Source organism: Centroberyx affinis, unplaced genomic scaffold (genome assembly GCF_046629955.1).
Source record: "Centroberyx affinis isolate AG114_WGS23_722 - 3 ecotype Tasmania unplaced genomic scaffold, CSIRO-AGI_Caff_v1 ptg001847l_1, whole genome shotgun sequence".
NCBI classification, from domain to species: Eukaryota; Metazoa; Chordata; class Actinopteri; order Beryciformes; family Berycidae; genus Centroberyx; species Centroberyx affinis.
In genome coordinates, this window is record NW_027280226.1 from 88,484 (window position 1) to 107,920 (window position 19,437).

The 19,437-nt window shown below is 39.8% G+C and overlaps 2 protein-coding genes across 2 annotated transcripts in view; both read left to right on the plus strand.

Moving 5' to 3' along the window:
• Positions 1-10,813, plus strand: part of LOC139652965 (B-cell receptor CD22-like) — a 35,301-nt gene extending 24,488 nt beyond the window's left edge. Inside the window, exons 6-9 of the mRNA XM_071529895.1 lie at positions 9,270-9,530; positions 10,260-10,347; positions 10,465-10,522; positions 10,659-10,813. Of these exons, the coding sequence (XP_071385996.1) occupies positions 9,270-9,530; positions 10,260-10,347; positions 10,465-10,522; positions 10,659-10,736 (485 nt within the window). The 3' untranslated portion in view covers positions 10,737-10,813. The remainder of the gene's footprint in view (positions 1-9,269; positions 9,531-10,259; positions 10,348-10,464; positions 10,523-10,658) is intronic.
• A 3,023-nt stretch (positions 10,814-13,836) lies between these two features.
• Positions 13,837-18,084, plus strand: LOC139652966 (sialic acid-binding Ig-like lectin 6). The gene is made up of 7 exons (XM_071529897.1): positions 13,837-13,846; positions 14,710-15,066; positions 15,616-15,837; positions 16,089-16,358; positions 17,577-17,664; positions 17,782-17,839; positions 17,977-18,084. Exons 1-7 carry the CDS (start codon positions 13,837-13,839, stop codon positions 18,052-18,054), a joined length of 1,083 nt encoding a protein of 360 aa, XP_071385998.1. The 3' UTR covers positions 18,055-18,084.
• Positions 18,085-19,437: the final 1,353 nt, after the last annotated feature.

Genomic DNA, 19,437 nt, shown 5'->3' on the forward strand with positions numbered 1-19,437 from the left:
CCCTGGTCTAAGGGAAACCAGGACACAACACGTTCAGAGCCCCCGCTCTCTTCCCACTCCCAAGAATGGTCAGCCACACCACAACCAAAGTTCACAATGTAGCAGTTTTTATTCTTAAGGCTTCAGAGCTGTAACCTGACGCGCCTGATGGTTTGTTACACAGAACCATCTGGGAAGTCGTCATTGGAAACTGTTTGGAAAAGGGCAGGCGGTTTCAAAAAATACTTGGCAGGTGATTGGCTGAACCATCTGTCTGTCACCGTCTATCACGGGCTAACTTCAACCAATCAGATCAACAAACCATATAAAAAAACTCTTGCCGAAGCCAGTCAGGAGTTCAGAAATAACTGATGTTATAGCAGCATCTACCATAGCCTCTTTAGGAGCATCCATTGTTGTGAACGAACAGTCGTTTCTCGGTGTCACCACACCTAAGCCACGCCCCCAGCTGCCCTCATAGGACGCTGATTGGTCCGCACCACTGTGGTTCGGCCACAAACCAAGCCCCCAGGAACAGCTCTGGGCTGTGCGGCGATTTTGGCGTAGTGGCCAAGCCCGGTATTGCAAGTCACGTGACGCCATGGGGCCCAAAAAGACTTTTTCCCATAGAGATACATGGGGAAAGAAACACCTGTAAAACTCCGGGAAAATTTTTCTAGGTGTAGTACATAGTCCAAATGGAGTCTTTGAATTATCAATTTTGAAATCATTGGGTCCATTTTTCCTTGGAAGCCACCAAGAGCTGTATAAAGCTGTATTTTCTGGAGCTCCGTGAACGCGCCTCCAGGCCACGGGAACGCTCCGTGCGCATTCACCGCTTCTACTTCCACTGTTGACAAGCTATACAGCTAGCTGATTGTTAGCAGAGGCTTTTAGCTGAATGTGATCAAACTAGATCACATTAAACTCAACCTACACGTCCGCCGACACTTAGGTTTAACAGGCAAGACTTCAGAACAATAACGGATGGTTTCTAATTTGTTTTTGTTTCTCTCTTGATTAAATAGGTCGCTTGCAAGCTAGCTAACGTTATAACATTGCTGTAGTTAACCAGCTACATGTAGCATATGCAGTTATATGCACCTACTTACTATTGTATATTTATTTACATCTCAAAATTCTCCGTTCACAGACTATGCCTATGTACTTTTCTTTATCCTATTAAAGTTATGAATATATTTGGGCTTTGATGGTTGTTCTCATTTCTATTACTGTCTGTAAATTTATATTTAGATGTCCAATTTGAGTTAACCTGCTTGAGTTACTGATAATGTCTATTATGTAAATGGAATTGAGTCTTCTTCCAACCAGGTGTGTTTCTGGGCACTGCATAGGAAGATCAAGCTTATAGAAATTTTGCTATGACAGTCTAGATAGTGTAACACTTGCAAACTCAAATAAACCTTGGTGTGACACAACAAACCTAGAATATTCCCAATGATAATAATTTAACTGATTTTTTTTTCACTAGCAAACCTTACATCTAAGTTGCATAATGCAAACCTATCTTCATACACTGTTCATATAGGACTGTGTTTGATAAGAGTACCAATATTTACGTCATGACTAAATGTTGTGAGGTGACCCACCTTTGATCCAGTGTAGTTCAGTCCCATGGATTAAATCAATACATGCAGCAGAATAATAATGGCTACAAGTAATACTATCTATACACTGAGGCAACAGCAAGTTGGTTAACTTGGACTATGTGGTCTAGATGTGTGGCTTTAGTCAATATTGTCAGAAATTACTCACACTGTTGTAAGTGTAATAACGTAATTGTAATAACCAAGGTAAGATGGAGATGGAAAAGTAATTTTAGGGCAATGGACTACAGAGTGATGACATCTAAGACTTATTTAAGAGATGATCCAAGACAAACTGTTATATGTAAAGTAAAGATTTATTTCAAAACACGTTCCATTCTACATGTTAAATACATGTAGACATCATAAATAAGTTAATTTCTTTGGGAGCATTTTCCAGGGAAGTGTCAGTGGTTCTTGAAGAGCAGGAGTTTCTGTAACAGAAGAAACTGCAGTAAGTAACAGTTAGCATACATCATCATGATGATTACAGCACAGGGTGAAAAGTACTTCATTTGTGAAGCACTGGCTCCAGTAGAGGTGAAAAAGCTACCAAGTCATTACTATCTATGACCGATGTGAACCATCTCACATCGATAATGCTCTAAATTAAGTTCAAAATAAATCTCCTCACCTGGTTAAGCATGAGTAAACCCTTGACATGGACCTGGCTAGCGATGTGTAGCATGAACTTGACTCCCTGTGAGAAACACAAGACAACGTTCAGCACAAGTGGAGCAACACGAGTGGAGCATACATCACAAATGCAAAGTTTAGTCTATGATCTAACCAACATTTCTATGTTTAACTGAGTTTAATTTGTTTAACTTGCCTGACGTTAACCCATGGTTATGTTAGCTGACTCCGTCTCGTTATGCTAACCGTTATTACCATCGTTAGCTTAGCTCAACTTTATCCAGACTGAATCACTTCACATCGGATGTAAGATTTATACAAATAAAGCAAATGTTCTGTGATTGAATAAATGATAGAGTCATACCTGGACGACGGTTTCCCCGAAGAGCCGAGTCTGCAGTAGCAACAGTCAATCAGAAGCTAGAACCTAGAACCTAGAAAGCTGCACATGAACGCGCCGTTGTCACGGACGCTACGAGAACGCCGCTTGACTCGTTCATGTGGGATAGGCGGGGCCAAGAAAAACACTACTGCGCAGGTGCTGTCGGCCACGGAAGTAGGAGTCGTAGAAACTTTTTCGGCGTATGCGCTGGGTGAGCAACTTTCATTGGAATGAATGGGCCGCCATCTTTGAATGCCTCATCCATAGTTTAATACATCCATGCCACAAACGCATAACTTGAAGCCTGGCAAGATGGATTCTCGAGTGATCGTAATCAGAGCTGAGCAATGCCCAAAATAACAAACAAAATAATTCTAATTCCAAACCCTAAAACTTCCCTAACAAAAGAAATAAAGTTTAAACAAAAGACAAGGCTTTAACCTAACTCCAGTCCTAACCAAAAACAGGAGAAAAATGATTTACAAAAAGAAAGGGCTTGTCACTCCTACTAACTGCTACTTTAGTGAATAATAAATACAGAACTACAGGTTTAGAAATGATCTAAACACTTCTTACCAGAGATTTCTACATCTGAACGCTAACCCTAACCCCACATTGAGGAAGAGAGAAGAGAGCTGTTAACCCACACAAACAACACAAATGACCAGAGTCACTACTATCACTTAACAGTTTATATTGAATAGGACCATAACCACCTTTTGAGCTGTTTATACCCATGCTATCCATTTAAATTCTTTGGCGTAGCTTCTGAACGCCGGCTGGGTCATGGTTCACTGAGTACCTTGCCATTTCAAAATAAAAGTCTATATTTGATCGTTCATGTTTGGCAACAAGCTACAGTTTGATTCTTCGCTGTCATCTAGTGTCAAATCCATGAATTGCGAGCACTACCTGTCCATTTGAATTTAATGTCTCACTCAGGGTTGTGAACCACCTGTCGATGTTGTCGCAATTAAAAATCATTATCTAAAGGAATAGTTCACCCAAAAAATAAAATTGTGTTATTATTTACTCACCCTCATGTCAGTCGAAACACTGGTGAAGTTTATATGGTGAAGTTTATATGTCCACATAACAGACAGCGTATTAGCTAATGCAGCTCCATGTCAGCCTTCTCCAAAACAACTGAAGTGAACGGGTCCTGGTTCTTTAGAGTTCCAAAAAGAAATGACCACAAAATTACTCCAAACAGCTCATGCAGTTTAATCCAAGTGTTCTGAAGCCAAACTATTGCACCGTGAGTCTAAAACACCCATATTTACACCAGTGTTTAGCACAAATCTTCACTAAAACTGTTGTTTTTGAAAGCGTTCACGCTGGTGCGCTCCCACACATCTCTGTTCACACCAGAAGTCCTTTGTGTTCAGGCCTGGGTGGCCTGATAAGAGCTGCACTTCCTGCTGTGGCCACAGGGAGGAGCCACAACTGGTATGAAGTTTTCTGCATGATGACTCTTCAGCTAGGCACCAGGGTTGGGATCAATTTACTGTCAGTTCACTCAATTCAGAGTAAAAATAAAACCTGCAGTCCACTTCTAGAACAGTAGAGCCTTCATCCTCTATATTACCTTTATAGACTGTCCACAATAATCTTTTATATGACAAAATAAATCCAGGGTTTTCAATGTGAAGAAAATCCACTTTGTGATTTGATTGAATGGTGAAGTGTTACTCCTGTGGTTGATATCGATGTGGTACTATCAGGAACTGTCATCTTGACTATTAAAGTTGGTGATATCCTAGCATTCTTTGTGTCATGTATGTTAAAGATGTAAAGAGGAAGGAAACCTGGTCATTTTGAGCAGTTAGTGTCTCAGTTTGTTGACCACAGAAGTGCCACACAAGTTCCCCTTCAAGACGGCATCCTTCTCTTGTGTGAGAGACTCTTTATGTTTTATATCTTAGTTTAGAGATTTAACAAACATTTGAAAGGTTACATTTTACTGAATTTATTATTATTTTGCATGATTGCAATGATTATAAATGCAGAATGGACAGAACATTGTCAGCTAAATATTAGTAGAGTTGTGTTTTTGATGTGACTAACTGATATATTTCTCATGTTATGTCCATTATCTCCCTGCTGATGTGTTTTAACGTCTCTGAAGCCTCGACAGAGAGAGGAGAGGACCAGCTATGAGTTTTACAGCGGCAGCAAGTGGATTTCTTGTCTTCCTTCTGTCTGTGTCAGGTATTGTATAATTACATTTACAGTTCAGAGGTTTCGCTGGTGCTCCAATCCACAACAATTTACAATGAGTGGAACAGTAGAATAAGCTAACTGTACTTGTGTCAGCTGTTCAAAAAAGTCATTGCCTGACATTCATCAATATCTGTAAAATATAGCAGAAAGTGTTATCATTTTGTCAAACAGGGTCTGAGGTTATGGACTTATTTAAAAAAAAAAAAATACCACTATTTGTTTGATTCTTTTTGCTGTCAATCACTTTGTGAGAGTAGGTGTCTTTTTTTTTTCAAATGGTGGATTTCTCATGCTGTTTTTATGGCTTTTCTGCTTCACTGGAAGAGAGACAGGAAGAATGGGAGAGAGGGGGGTGACATGTGGCAAAGGTCCTGGGCCGGATTCGAACCCACGACGTCACACACATTTTCAAACCAAAAGTTTCAAAAGTTTTTAACTCTGCTTTCTCATATCATGATTATGTCATTGTGTATCCATACTAAACCCTACCAGCTCACTTTATGATGTTCTCACATCAGTGTGCCATTTCCATATATGGTTAATACTGTTGGGGCTTTGAGTCCTCTGGGTGTCACATGGTGGCTTTAGATACTTTCCCAGAACTCAGTGATCAGCATTTACTGACAGTTCCGTTTCATGCTCCGCTCAGCAGCAACATGACCACAGTGTGAACAGCGAGTGAGCAAACCAAGCAAAGTACAGACTCTATTTTATTTCATGCATCTTGCTCTTTATGTTCTACCTTTTTTCCTGTTCAGTTAAACTGCCTCATGGCCCACTGGTCCAATGCAGTCCTGTTCCTTCTCTACTCCTCCATGCTCTACGACACCCTGCCTCAATCCACATAACAACTAACTGTAGAAATTGAAGCCATTGAATGATCTGTTCCAGCATTTTCAAAATGACACTGATTGGCCAAATGGAAGCGCTACAACATTTGTTTACTTGTTACTGATTGGCCCATGGGGTGCCTGCATCATTCGTGGGGGACGACATGTTTACTTGTACTTGATGAACTGAATACAACAGTGAAGTACTGCTGCTCTACTGCTCCACCCCAGAGACAAAATTGATTGGAAAATTATTTTTTTCCCTTTTATCACCTGACAGAACAAACAAAATTATCTGGCAAAAAATTGGCTGTTTTTTGTTAAATCTTATGTTCATATTTTAGGCATTTGGCTGACACGCTCAGCCAGAGCGATTTACAATAGAGTGCAACAGTAGAATCAGCTTAAAGTCCTAGATCTGAAACATTACCAGAAGTGAAAAGCCCAAAGCCACAGCACTTAGTGGTAACAAATATTCCTGTCGCTAGAATTATAATATATTAGTCAGGCCTTTCAAGATGCATATTCAGTTCTACTTAGATAGATACATGATGAGGAACTTCTATGACAGCTGCTGCAGTAGATCAGCACTTGAAGCTTGCCCATGTTCTCTTTTCCCAAAAGCATCTTGGTACAAAGATCGTTTTTGTCTCATTGACTTGCAATGGAGCTGAGATGATGTGAGTGCCAAAGTGGTTATGGGAAATGTAGTCCAGGTCTCTAGCAGCTTCACATGCTGCAGCAGCTCCACTGCAGATGGAAGTCTGTCCTCTAATGTTTTTATGAATTTATGAAGACAAAATTGATTGGAATTTTTTTTTGTTTTTTTCCTTTTATCAGCTATCAGAAATGACAAATTGATCTGGCAGTTGGCTTTTTGGAGTTTTCTTGTTAAATTTTACATTTAGATTTTAGGCATTTGGCTGACACAATAGTAGAATCAGCTTGAATTCTTAGATCTGCAACATTACCAGCAACTGATAGCACAGCACCTAGTGGTCACAAATATTCCTGTGTCTGTAGAATGATAACATATTATAATCAAGCCTTACAAGATGCATATTCAGTTCTACTTAGATAGATGTATAATGAGGAAGTTCTATGACAGCTGCTGATCAGCACTTGTCATTCTGAGGAGTTTGAAGCTTCCCCACAAAATTCTCTTCTCCAAAAAGCATCTTGGCACTAATATTTTCTTTGTCTCATTGGCTTACAGTGGAGCTGAGATGATGTGAGTGCCAAAGTGGTTTTGGGAAATGTAGTCCAGGTCTCTGACAGGGTCACATACTGCAGCAGCTCCACTACAGATGAAAGTCCTCTAATGTTTTTATGAATCTGATTCTGGTTTCTGATGTGCTCTGTGTTACAGTGGTACAAGGTCAGGATGACTGGAGAGTGACTTACACTTCTACTGAGATCTGTGCCTTAAAAGGATCAACAGTGGACATACGCTGCACCTACAGATACCCACTCTACCTAGATTACCTTACTGTCACAGCTGAAAAAACATTATGGTTTACTAAACAGGAGGGTGGTGAACCTGTGGATCTGAGAACAGACTCAGAGTATGAAGGTCGTGTGGAGTATCATGGTGATCAGAAGAACTTCAGCCTGAGAATCAAAGACCTGAGAGAGACTGACTCAGCTGTGTACAAGTTCAGGTTCATAACAAACCATCCAACTGGGAGATTTACTCGTTCATCTGGAGTCAATCTGACTGTCACAGGTAACATTTTGATCAGATGATTTGCTAATTCAGTTCCAACTATAGTTAAACATCTTGGAAATGCTGATGTTGTGATTGTGTGTGTGTGTGTGTGTGTGTGTGTGTGTGTGTGTGTGTGTGTGTGTGTGTGTGTGTGTGTGTGTGTGTGTGTGTGTGTGTGTGTGTGTGATTGAAGGTTTAGTCTCCAATTACATTTCTGTTCTTTGTTCATATATCCAGATCTGCAGGTTCAGGTGACCAAATCTTCAGTCCCCTTGTCTTCTACCCAGGCAGAGCTGAAGTGTCACAGCAGTTGCCGTCTAGCTGGTCGTCCTTCCTACATCTGGTACAAGAATGGACGGAATATTAAGGAAGGAATTTCCTCTTATATAGGCTACTTTTATCCTGATGACAGCTATTCCTGTGCTGTGAAAGGACTTGAGGATTTCCACTCTCCTCCAGTGTGTGAGTTTACTCCACAGTGTGTCACTAACATAATACCATCTGGTGGAAAACGTTATCTAATGTTCTGTACCATGACTGCATGTATTTAATATGGGTGACCCCAGTAGGAATCAAACCCCCCACCCTGTCTGTGTTAGTGCCATGCTCTACCCATTGAGCTATACAGGAACACTGCTGCTGTCAGTTTCCCAACAAGAATACAACCTGCTCTGTATTACTGCAGTAAAAGATGAAATTCTAACAATTCTGTTTAAAAACGGTTTCATCTTTCAGGTGTCCGTGATCAAACCTGCATCAGAGTGACTTACACCGACAGAAGCATCTGTGCCTTGAAGGGCTCATCAGTGGACATTTCTTGCACATACAACAGTTATGATAATTATGTTAAATCAAAATTCTGGTTCAGTCCCAAATATAGTCATCAATGGCGGATTTCCTCACAACCTGAGGCCCTTAGATGGGACTCAGAGTATGCAGGACGTGTTCAGCAGCTTGAAGCAGAGAGAGGACGCTCCACTCTGAGAATCACTGACCTGAGAGAGAGCGATTCAGCCGAGTATCGCTTCAAATTCCAAACACAGTGGTTTGAATGGGGAAATGATTTTCCTGGTACAACTCTGACTGTCACAGGTACTGTTGAACACAAACTGATAGATACAACAGCATGGTACATTTAAACTAACTGATGACAACTGAATGTGGAGAATATTGTTGAATATTGTAAGAATGATTTAATGTAAGTTATGTTATTACTGTATGTGATCATCATGAATTTGTGTACTCCCCCATTCAGACTTTGATTGGATGATCAATTTAGTTTCTAATACTCCACAGTATTTAACAGCTAGGAATCATAACTGCTATTTTGACCCTGTGTGTTTGAGCATTTAGTAACCAATGACATTTCTGTTCCATGTTCACAGATCCAGATCTCCAGGTGCAGGTAACCAGACCATCAGTCCACCAGTTTTCTACCCAGGCAGAGCTGAAGTGTCACAGCAGTTGCCGTCTAGCTGGTCATCCTTCCTATGTCTGGTACAAGAATGGACAGAAATTTAAGGAAGGAACTTCTTCTTCTTATACAGGCAACTTTTATCCTGAAGACAGCTATTCCTGTGCTGTAAAAGGACATGAGGATCTCCACTCTCCTCCAGTGTGTGAGTTTACTCCACAGTGTGTCACTAACAGCATTCGGAAGAGCCTTTTACCTAATGTACTTTATCATGAGTGCATGTATGCAAGTGTTTAATATGGGTGACCCAAGTGGCAATTCAACCTTTGCACTTCATCAATATAACTATCATCTTCATTCACAAGCCTGCTTCTCTAACCTTCAGGATTCTGCCATCCCACAGCTGGGAGCTATTAACTATTTGAAAAAGTTCCATGATATAAACGCATCCTCATTTTATAAATAATCCACGTTAACCCATATCTTCCAGATGCTCCGAAGGTTCCCTCAGTGTTGGTGAGTCCCTCTGGTGAAACAGTGGAGGGCAGTTCAGTGACTCTGACCTGCAGCAGTGATGCCAACCCAGCAGCTACTTACACCTGGTACAAGGAGAATGAAGCCTCACCAAAAGCATCAGGACAGACCTTCACCATCACTAACTTCACATCTGAACACAGTGGAGAATATTATTGTGATGCCAGGAACCCATTAGGAGCTACAAATTCTTCTACCCATCTTATCGCTCTAGCAGGTAGAGTGATTAAAAATAATTAAGAAAGATACATTTTGGAAAGAAAGTCATTTGAGGTTAAGTTTTCATGTTTTTGTTTCCTTCTATTACTGTTATTATTGATTACATCTTTGGTTTATTGAAATCATGTTATTTTTTATTTTATTGTAATATGTTACAATCATAAGTAGGGTTTGACTGATGTGGGCTTTTAAATTCAGATATGATACATTTATTTTTGGACTGAATACACTGATATTTTGTGTCAATATTGAATATCTTTAAACATTATTTTTTTTTTCATGCCAGAAAATGACAGGTATTCCATGTTTCCCTTGAAATGTTTATTCTTGTCAGGGTGGAAAAACCTCTAAAACAACATTTACAGCATCATGGGACACTAAAACTCTCCATTGAAACCTAATGAAACTCTGTTAGTGTTAGCAGCTCTTGTGTGACTCACCACACATATTCAATGGTAGAGAAACTCTGGGATACAGTAGGCCTTTAAATAAAGAATTAATTGACATAATAATTTAATAATTAAAAGAATAAATATAAGTGCAAAGAAAATAAAAAATCATGTCAGAATTTCCAGCCTGTTTTTCTGCAGCTGTGGTCAGGAGGAACCTCCATCATGTCAGAGGTGGACGACTGATCTCAGATATTTCAATATCAGCCATCAAACTGAAATATTGATCCACCCCTCCTAGTAAGGCATATCTCATATCTGTCTATCTCCAGTTCTAGGGAAAGGAACAATATATATGAATGCAGCAAGGCTGACTCTCATCGTCCTGATCCTGATCACTGTGTTTCTCCTCTACCTGTGGATCAGGTAACAGAGTAAAAATCCATCAGTTCTATCATTGCTCTTTTCATTTGATACTTTATGATTCAGTTTTAATGAATTGCAGTTTGTTTAATTATGTATTGGTTGACTGATTCATTCCAGGAAGAAGAAAACTCTGAACTCCACCACTGAACCAAGTGACCCAGTACAGACTGTACAGGTGAGAGAGCGAGAGAGAGAGGGAGAGAGAGAGAGAGAGAGAGAGAGAGAGAGAGAGAGAGAGAGAGAGAGAGAGAGCTAAAGAGGAAGACTGGACATTTTCCTGTCTCATCTTGTCTGTCTTCTCTCCCCATCAGTCAGACTCTGATCCTGAGTATGAGAACCTCACTGCAGCTCTGACAGAAGCCACAGAGGAGCAGGAAGACCTGGTGTGAAGTCCAGTCAGGTTGAAAAAACAAGAAACAGGCCGATATCAAATCAAATTCACAGTCACAGTTCTGAAAAGTAATGCACCCTAATGTTGAAATTGTGCGGTGGACAGTGAGGGTGTGGAGGTCGGGGGGTGTGGTGGTGGTGGTTGTGTGTGTGTGGGGGGGGTGTACATCAATGTACTGTATATATGTAAAAAAAACTGTTTCATATACAGCCACTTAGCTTCATGTGTTTTGCTCATGGTTACTCAAGGCAGGTCAGCTCAGGAGAATGTGCCTCTATTCAAAACCTTAGTTTGATTCAAGTGGAGTAATTAAAGTGTTCATGAGTTACTGTCATAGATGCTAAATACAGACATAATACTGTTTTTTACTGTGTAGTTAGTTAAATACAGTATGTTTAGGATAAAACAACTTGCTTTTGGGACATATTTTGCAGAATCCTGTTTACCAATAATGAAGACAAATAAAACTCAAAACTATTCTTCTGTTCTTATTTCTCACTTTTTAACTACTGTTTATACCCATGCTATCCATTTAAATTCTTTGGCGTAACTTCTGAACACCCGCTGGGTCGTGGTTCACTGAGTACCTAGACATTTCAAAATAAAAGTCTATGTTTGATCATTCATGGTTGGCAACAAGCTACAGTTTGATTCTTCGCTGTCATCTAGTGTCAAATCCATGAATTGCAAGCACTACCTGCTAATTTTAATTTAATCTCTCACTCTCTTTCCAGTGGAAAACTCTGAGGAGGTTTGTGAACCACCTGTCGATGTTGTCGCAATTAAAAGTCATAGATTATCTAAAGGAATAGTTCACCCAAAAATTTTAATTTTGTTATTATTTACTCACCCTCATGTCAGTCGAAACACTGGTGAAGTTTATATGGTGAAGTTTATATGTCCACATAACAGACAGCGTATTAGCTAATGCAGCTCCATGTCAGCCTTCTCCAAAACAACTGAAGTGAACGGGTCCTGGTTCTTTAGAGTTCCAAAAAGAAATGACCACAAAATTACTCCAAACAGCTCATGCAGCTTAATCCAAGTGTTCTGAAGCCAAACTATTGCACCATGAGTCTAAAACACCCATATTTACACCAGTGTTTAGCACAAATCTTCACTAAAACTGTTGTTTTTGAAAGCGTTCATGCTGGTGCGCTCCCACACATCTCTGTTCACACCAGAAGCCCTTTGTGTTCAGGCCTGGGTGGCCTGATAAGAGCTGCACTTCCTGCTGTGGCCACAGGGAGGAGCCACAACTGGCATGAAGTTTTCTGCATGATGACTCTTCAGCTAGGCACCAGGGTTGGGATCAATTTACTGTCAGTTCACTCAATTTAGAATAAAAATCAAAACTGCAGTTCACTTCTAGAACAGTAGAGCCTTCATCCTCTATATTACCTTTATAGATTGTATACAATAACGTTTTATATGGCAAATAAATCCAGGGTTTTCAATGTGAATAAAATCCACTTTGTGATTTGATTGAATGGTGAAGTGTTACTCCTGTGGTTGATATCGATGTGGTACTATCAGGAACTGTCATCTTGACTATTAAAGTTGGTGATATCCCAGCATTCTTTGTGTCACGCATGTTAAAGATGTAAAGAGGAAGGAAAACTGGTCATTTTGAACAGGTAGTGTCTCTGTTTGTTGACCACAGAAGTGCCACACATCAAGTTCCCCTTCAAGACGACATCCTTCTCTTCTGTGAGAGACTCTTTATGTTTTATATCTTAGTTTAGAGATTTAACAAACATTTGAAAGGTTACATTTTACTGAATGTAACATTATTTTGCAGACCAAAACATGTTATTGGGGTTAAGTTTTTGTTCAATGACATGATAATAAATGATTGTAAATGCAGTAGAATGGACAGAACATTCTCAGCTAAATATCAGTAGAGTTGTGTTTTTGATTTGACTAACTGATATACTTCTCATGTTACGTCCATTATCTCCCTGCTGATGTGTTTTAACGTCTCTGAAGCCTCGACAGAGAGAGGAGAGGACCAGCTATGAGTTTTACAGCGGCAGCAAGTGGATTTCTTGTCTTCCTTCTGTCTGTGTCAGGTATTGTATAATTACATTTACAATTTAGAGGTTTTGCTGGTGCTCTATTCCACAACAATGTACAATGAGAACAACAGTAGAATAAGCTAACTGTACTTGTGTAGGCTGTTCAAATTTTCTTTAAATAGACTCATATGGTTATTCATCAATTTTATTTCTGTTCTGGAAATTGCCTGACGCTCATCAATATCAGTGAAATATAGCAGAAAGTGTTATAATTTTGTCAAACAAGGTCTGGGGTTATTACAAAAAAATTACACTGATTCTTTTTGCTGTTTTTTCAAATTGTGGATTTCTCATGTTATCTTTATGGCATTTCTGCTTTACTGGAAGAGAAACAGGAAGACTGGGAGAGGGGGGGGCATGTGACAGTCTTTAACTCTGGTTTCTCATATCAAAACTATTAGATTATCATTGTGTATCCATACTAAACTCTACCAGTTGACATCATGATGTTCTCACATCAGTTTTCCATCTCCATGTATGGTTAATACTAATGGGCCTTTGAGTTTTCTGGGTGTAGATTTAGAGTGGGGTTTTTTTTATTATTTATTTATTTATTTATTAATTATTTATTTATTTATTTATTTAATGACCAGGACATAGAACATAGATACATAAAAGAGAAAAACAAAAACATAAAACATAGATGTAAAAGTATATGGGGATAACAAAAAAACATGTAATGACAGTTTACACGGGACAACAAAGGCCAACATACAATCTAGATATGCAATAATCCAATACCATAATCAAACAAGAACAAGGGGGGAGGGGAGCTTACACATTGTACTGCATGGAAGGTTGTGAATAAGACAGTGTCATACCAAAGGGATGAGTAATTGTTTGGTGACTGGTAGAAGAGGTGGGAGAAATCAGCTATTAACTGTAGGAAATTGAAGCCATTGAATGATCTGTTCCAGCATTTTCAAAATGACACTGATTGGCCAAAGGGAAGTGCAACAGCATTTGTTTACTTGTTACTGATTGGCCCATGGGGTGCCTGCATCATTCGTGGGGGACGACATGTCTACTTGTACTTGATGAACTGAATACAACAGTGAAGTACTGCTGCTCTACTGCTCCACCCCAGAGAGAAATTTGTTTGGAAAATTAATTCTTTCCCTTTTTATCAGCTGACAGATTGAACAAAATGATCTGGCAACTGACTGTTTTTTGTTAAATATTATGTTCATATTTTAGGCATTTGGCTGACACAGTAGAGTGCAATAGTAGAATCAGCTTAAAGTCCTAGATCTGCAACATCACCAGCAACTAATAGTAAGGAGTGAAAAGCCCAAAGCCACAGTACTTAGTGGTAACAAATATTCTTGTCGCTAGAATGATAATATTTTAGTCAAGCCTGTCAAGACATGTATTCAGTTTTAGTTTTAGTTTAGTTTTAGTCTGTATCCCGCCATTCTGATCTGCCTGTTTTGTTGTCTGCCTGGTTTTGATATCTGCCTGTTTTCCTGACTACCTCTTAGCCTCTATTTGTCCTGGTACCTTTGCTTGTAGGACTGCCTTACAGTGTTTTGACCTTTCATCTGATTACTGGATTATGAGCCTGCCAATTCCTATGAAAGACTGTTACCTTACTTCTGCCTCTGCCCTTGAGTTCTGCATGTGAGTCCCAGATCCACCCCTGACATTGTTATTCTGAGGAGTTTGAAGCTTGCTCGCGTTCCCTTTTCCAAAAAGCATCTTGGCACTAATATTTTCTTTGTCTCATTGAGTTGCAGTGAACCTGAGATGATGTGAGTGCCAAAGTGGTTTGAAGAAATGTAGTCCAGGTCTCTGGCAGGTTCACATACTGCAGCAGCTCCACTACAGATGAAAGTCTGTCCTCTAATGTTTTTATGAATCTGATTCTGGTTTCTGATGTGCTCTGTGTTACAGTGGTACAGAGTCAGGATGACTGGGGAGTGACTTACACTTCTACTGAGATCTGTGCCTTAAAAGGATCAACAGTGGACATACACTGCACCTACAGATACCCAGCCTACCTAGATCACCTTACTGTCACAGCTGAAAAAACATTATGGTTTACTAAACAGGAGGGTGATCAACCTGTGGATCTGAGAACAGACTCAGAGTATGAAGGTCGTGTGGAGTATCATGGTCATCAGAAGAACTGCATCCTGAGAATCACAGACCTGAGAGAGACTGACTCAGCTGTGTACAAGTTCAGGTTCATAACAAACCATCCAACTGGGAAATATACTGCTTCATCTGGAGTCACTTTGACTGTCACAGGTAACATTTTGATCGGATGATTTGTTAATTCAGTTGCAAATGGTGTTCAACATCTAGGAAATGCTATTTTTTATGTGTGTGTGTGTGTGTGTGCGTGTGTGTGTGCATGCGTGCGTGTGTGTGTGTGTGTGTATTGTAACGTTTTTGGTCATGTTTAGCTTACTTTAGCTTTAGGTTGCTCCAAGATAGCATGACAGAGCCAGACGACGTCAGTGTTGGGATTTCACACATGTACCACTTTATTCACCTATACTTGTCAACCATACAATGCCTGGTCTCTACGGCACTATAATCTCTCAACATACATGTAGATTGATATAGTTTAACACATACCAAATCGTTACTGAAGACACAAGCTACTCGTCGGGAGACAGACTGGGAGTAGTACTCAACCTGTGGCTGTAACTCTCAGTAAAACCAAGGAGTGCCACTCAGTGACACAATCTGTCACTGCAACCAAACAATGTTCCAAAAGCATAGTAGGCACATTTGCGACTGTTACAGTATGTGGTATCCAATGATATTTATAATCCATATTCATATGTCCAGATCTCCGGGTGCAGGTGAGCAGACCATCAGTCTACCAGTTTTCTACCTGGGCAGAGCTGCAGTGTCACAGCAGTTGCCGTCTAGCTAGTTGTCCTTCCTACGTCTGGTACAGGAGTGGAGAGAAAATTAAGGAAGGAATTTCTTATACAGGCTACTTTGGTCCTGAAGACAACTATTCCTGTGCTGTTAAAGGACAAGAGGATTTCCAGTCTCCTTCAGTGTGTGAGTTTACTCCACAGTGTATCTCTAATATAACAGCATCAGTTTGTCTCTAATATTTGCCTCTCACACATTATTAATTATTCAACCTTTGCACTTCATCAACATAACTATCATCTTCATTCACAAGCCTGCTTCTCTAACCTTCAGGATTCTGCCATCACACAGCTTTGAACTATTAACTATTTTAAAAAATTCCATGATGAAACACATCTTTATCATAAAGTCAATATTTTTAATATCATATCTTCCAGATGCTCCAAAGGTTCCCTCAGCGTTGGTGAGTCCCTCTGGTGAAATAGTGGAGGGCAGTTCAGTGACTCTGACCTGCAGCAGTGATGCCAACCCAGCAGCTACTTACACCTGGTACAAGGAGAATGGAAATCCAGACCATAAACCTTTGAAAACAGGACCACAGCTTGACTTTGTTTCCATCCAGTCCTCTGACTCTGGAGAGTATTACTGTTCAGCTGAGAATGCGTTGAGGTCAAAGAGATCTGACTCCATGTCTATCAATGTGAAATGTGAGTGAAATACAACTCATGAATCATACAATGTGGAAGCTAACAGCTTTTTTAGTTTTTATTTATCCAGTGAAGGGTTTTGCTGAGCAGACGTGCTCTTTTTCAGCACTGCCCTGCTTCACATTTGTACTGTTTAATATATTTACAACCAGAAGATGCCCAGTACAACCACAGTCTCCTGCTGTAGAGAAAAATGGTCCTGGACTTTTAACCCAGTCTGGGTCACCACAACTGAGCTACAGATACTCCACCTACCAGCTTGCTCCTCATAATATGGACACATCTAGAATGAAGTATAGAGATTGAGCCTTTTATATATGGGGTGATGAATTTTAATTCAAAATATAATAAAATATCCATCACTTTTGCCATCAGTTGTTGACAAGGCATCCATGCTCTCTGCCTCCTCACCATCATCTCAGCAACTTGGGGATCATAGAAAATCCCAACTGTCCCTGTCATATGTGAGCTTATCTCGGAATTGTGATATTTCCAACAGCACTTTAAGGCAGCACAATAGGTAGATAAGTGCAGCGTTATGGTGCTGCATGTAGTCGCACTGATGTTTGTTCATGGGCTTCAAATAAATGAATCTATTTGTGGCACTTGGTCACATCTGCTTTTCAGAACTACTTTTCCATTTCTGGTGCATTTGATTTGTTAGGTCGACTCAGTCTCGATTAATTCTCAACACAGTCACTCTGTCACTGTCAGCTCAGCAGATGAAAGGTAGAAGGGGGGGCAGATGGACCTGTGATGCTCTTGTGACAAGGTTGTGATTATTGAAATCATGTTATTTTTATTTTATTGTAATATGTTACAATCATAATTAGGGTTTGACTGATATGATACATTTATTTTTAGACTGAACACACTGATATTTTGTGTCAGTATTCAATATCTTTAAACATTACATTTTTTTTTTCATGCCAGAAAATGATAGGTATTCCACGTTTCCCCTAAAATGTTATTATTGTCAGGGTGGAAAAACCTCTAAAACAGCATTTAGACCATCATGGGACACTAAAACTCTCCATTGAAACCTAAACTAATGAAACTCTGTTAGTGTTAGCAGCTCTTTAAGACAGAGTGACTCACCACAGCTATTCAGTGGTAGAGAAACTGATATGAGATATTTCAATATCAGCCATCAAACTGATATATTGATCCACCCCTCCTAGTAAGGCATATCTCATATCTGTCTATCTCCATTTATAGGGAAAGGAACAATATATATGAATGCAGCAAGGCTGACTCTCATCATCCTGATCCTGATCACTGTGTTTCTCCTCTACCTGTGGATCAGGTAACAGAGTAAAAATCCATCAATTCTATCTTTGCTCTTTTCATTTGATACTTTATGACTCAGTTTTAATGAATTGCAGTTTGTTTAATTATGTATTGGTTGACTGATTCATTCCAGGAAGAAGAAAACTCTGAACTCCACCACTGAACCGAGTGACCCAGTACAGACTGTACAGGTGGTGAGAGAGAGAGAGAGAGAGAGAGAGAGAGAGAGAGAGAGAGAGAGAGAGAGAGAGAGAGAGAGAGAGAGAGAGCTAAAGAGGAAGACTGGACATTTTCCTGTCTCATCTTGTCTGTCTTCTCTCCCCATCAGTCAGACTCTGATCCTGAGTATGAGAACCTCACTGCAGCTCAGACAGAAGCCACAGAGGAGCAGGAAGACCTGGTGTGAAGTCCAGTCAGGGTGAAAAAAAAAAAGGGGGGGGGGGGGTACATCAATGTACTGTATATATGTAAAAAAAAAACTGTTTCATATACAGCCACTTTGCTTCATGTTTTTTGCTCATGGTTACTCAAGGCAGGTCAGCTCAGGAGAATGTGCCTCTATTCAAAACCTTAGTTTGATTCAAGTGGAGTAATTAAAGTGTTCATGAGTTACTGTCATAGATGCTAAATACAGCCATAATACTGTTTTTTACTGTGTAGTTAGTTACATATGTTTAGGATAAAACAACTTGCTTTTGGGACATATTTTTCAGAATCCTGTTTTATTACTGATATTTACTGATAATGAATTCAAATAAAAGTCAAACCTATTATTTTGTTCTGTGTTATTTCTCATTTTCACAGTGTAATAGACATATGAAGATGCATATAGTTTATAATGAATAGGACCATAACCACCATATGAGCTGTTAATACCCATCCTGTCCATTTAAATTCTTTGGCGTAGCTTCTGAACACCGGCTGGGTCGTGGTTCACTGAGTACCTAGGACATTTCAAAATAAAAGTCTACGTTTGACAGTTCATGTTTGGCTACAAGCTACAGTTTGATTCTTCGCTGTCATCTAGTGTCAAATCCATGAATTGCGAGCACTACCTGTTCATTTGAATTTAATGTCTCACTCAGGTTTGTGAACCACCTGTCGATGTTGTCGCAATTAAAAGTCATATATTATCTGAAGGAATAGGTCACCCTAAAATTAAAAGTTTGTTATTATTTACTCACCCTCATGTCAGTCGAAACACTGGTGAAGTTTATATGGTGAAGTTTATATGTCCACATAACAGACAGCGAGTTAGCTAATACAGCTCCATGTCAGTCTTCTCCCAAACAACTGAAGTGAACGGGTCCTGGTTCTTTAGAGTTCCAAAAAGAAATGACCACAAAATTACATGAAACCATTTGAATTCATGCTTTGGACAAAACAGGCCTACCATACGGCACAAATGGGCAAAAAATGACCTCAAAATTACTCCAATCAGCTCATGCAGCTTAATCCAAGTGTTCTGAAGCCAAACGATTACACTGTGAGTCTAAAACACCCATATTTACACCAGTGTTTAGCACAAATCTTCACCAAAACTGTTGTTTTTGAAAGCGTTCATGCTGGTGCGCTCCCACACATCTCTGTTCACACCAGAAGCCCTTTGTGTTCAGGCCTGGGTGGCCTGATAAGAGCTGCGCTTCCTGCTGTGGCCACAGGGAGGAGCCACATCTGGTATGAAGTTTTCTGCATGATGACTCTTCAGCTAGGCACCAGGGTTGGGATCAATTTACTGTCAGTTCACTCAGTTCAGAATAAAAATTAAAACTGCAGTTCACTTCTACAA

Bases quoted from the DNA above. Each gene is read 5' to 3' on its own strand.
- LOC139652966 (XM_071529897.1), top strand. The intron at 17,665-17,781 runs GTAACAGAGTAA...GATTCATTCCAG, and splicing joins CTCCTCTACCTGTGGATCAG to GAAGAAGAAAACTCTGAACT. The intron at 17,840-17,976 runs GTGGTGAGAGAG...TCTCCCCATCAG, and splicing joins ACCCAGTACAGACTGTACAG to TCAGACTCTGATCCTGAGTA.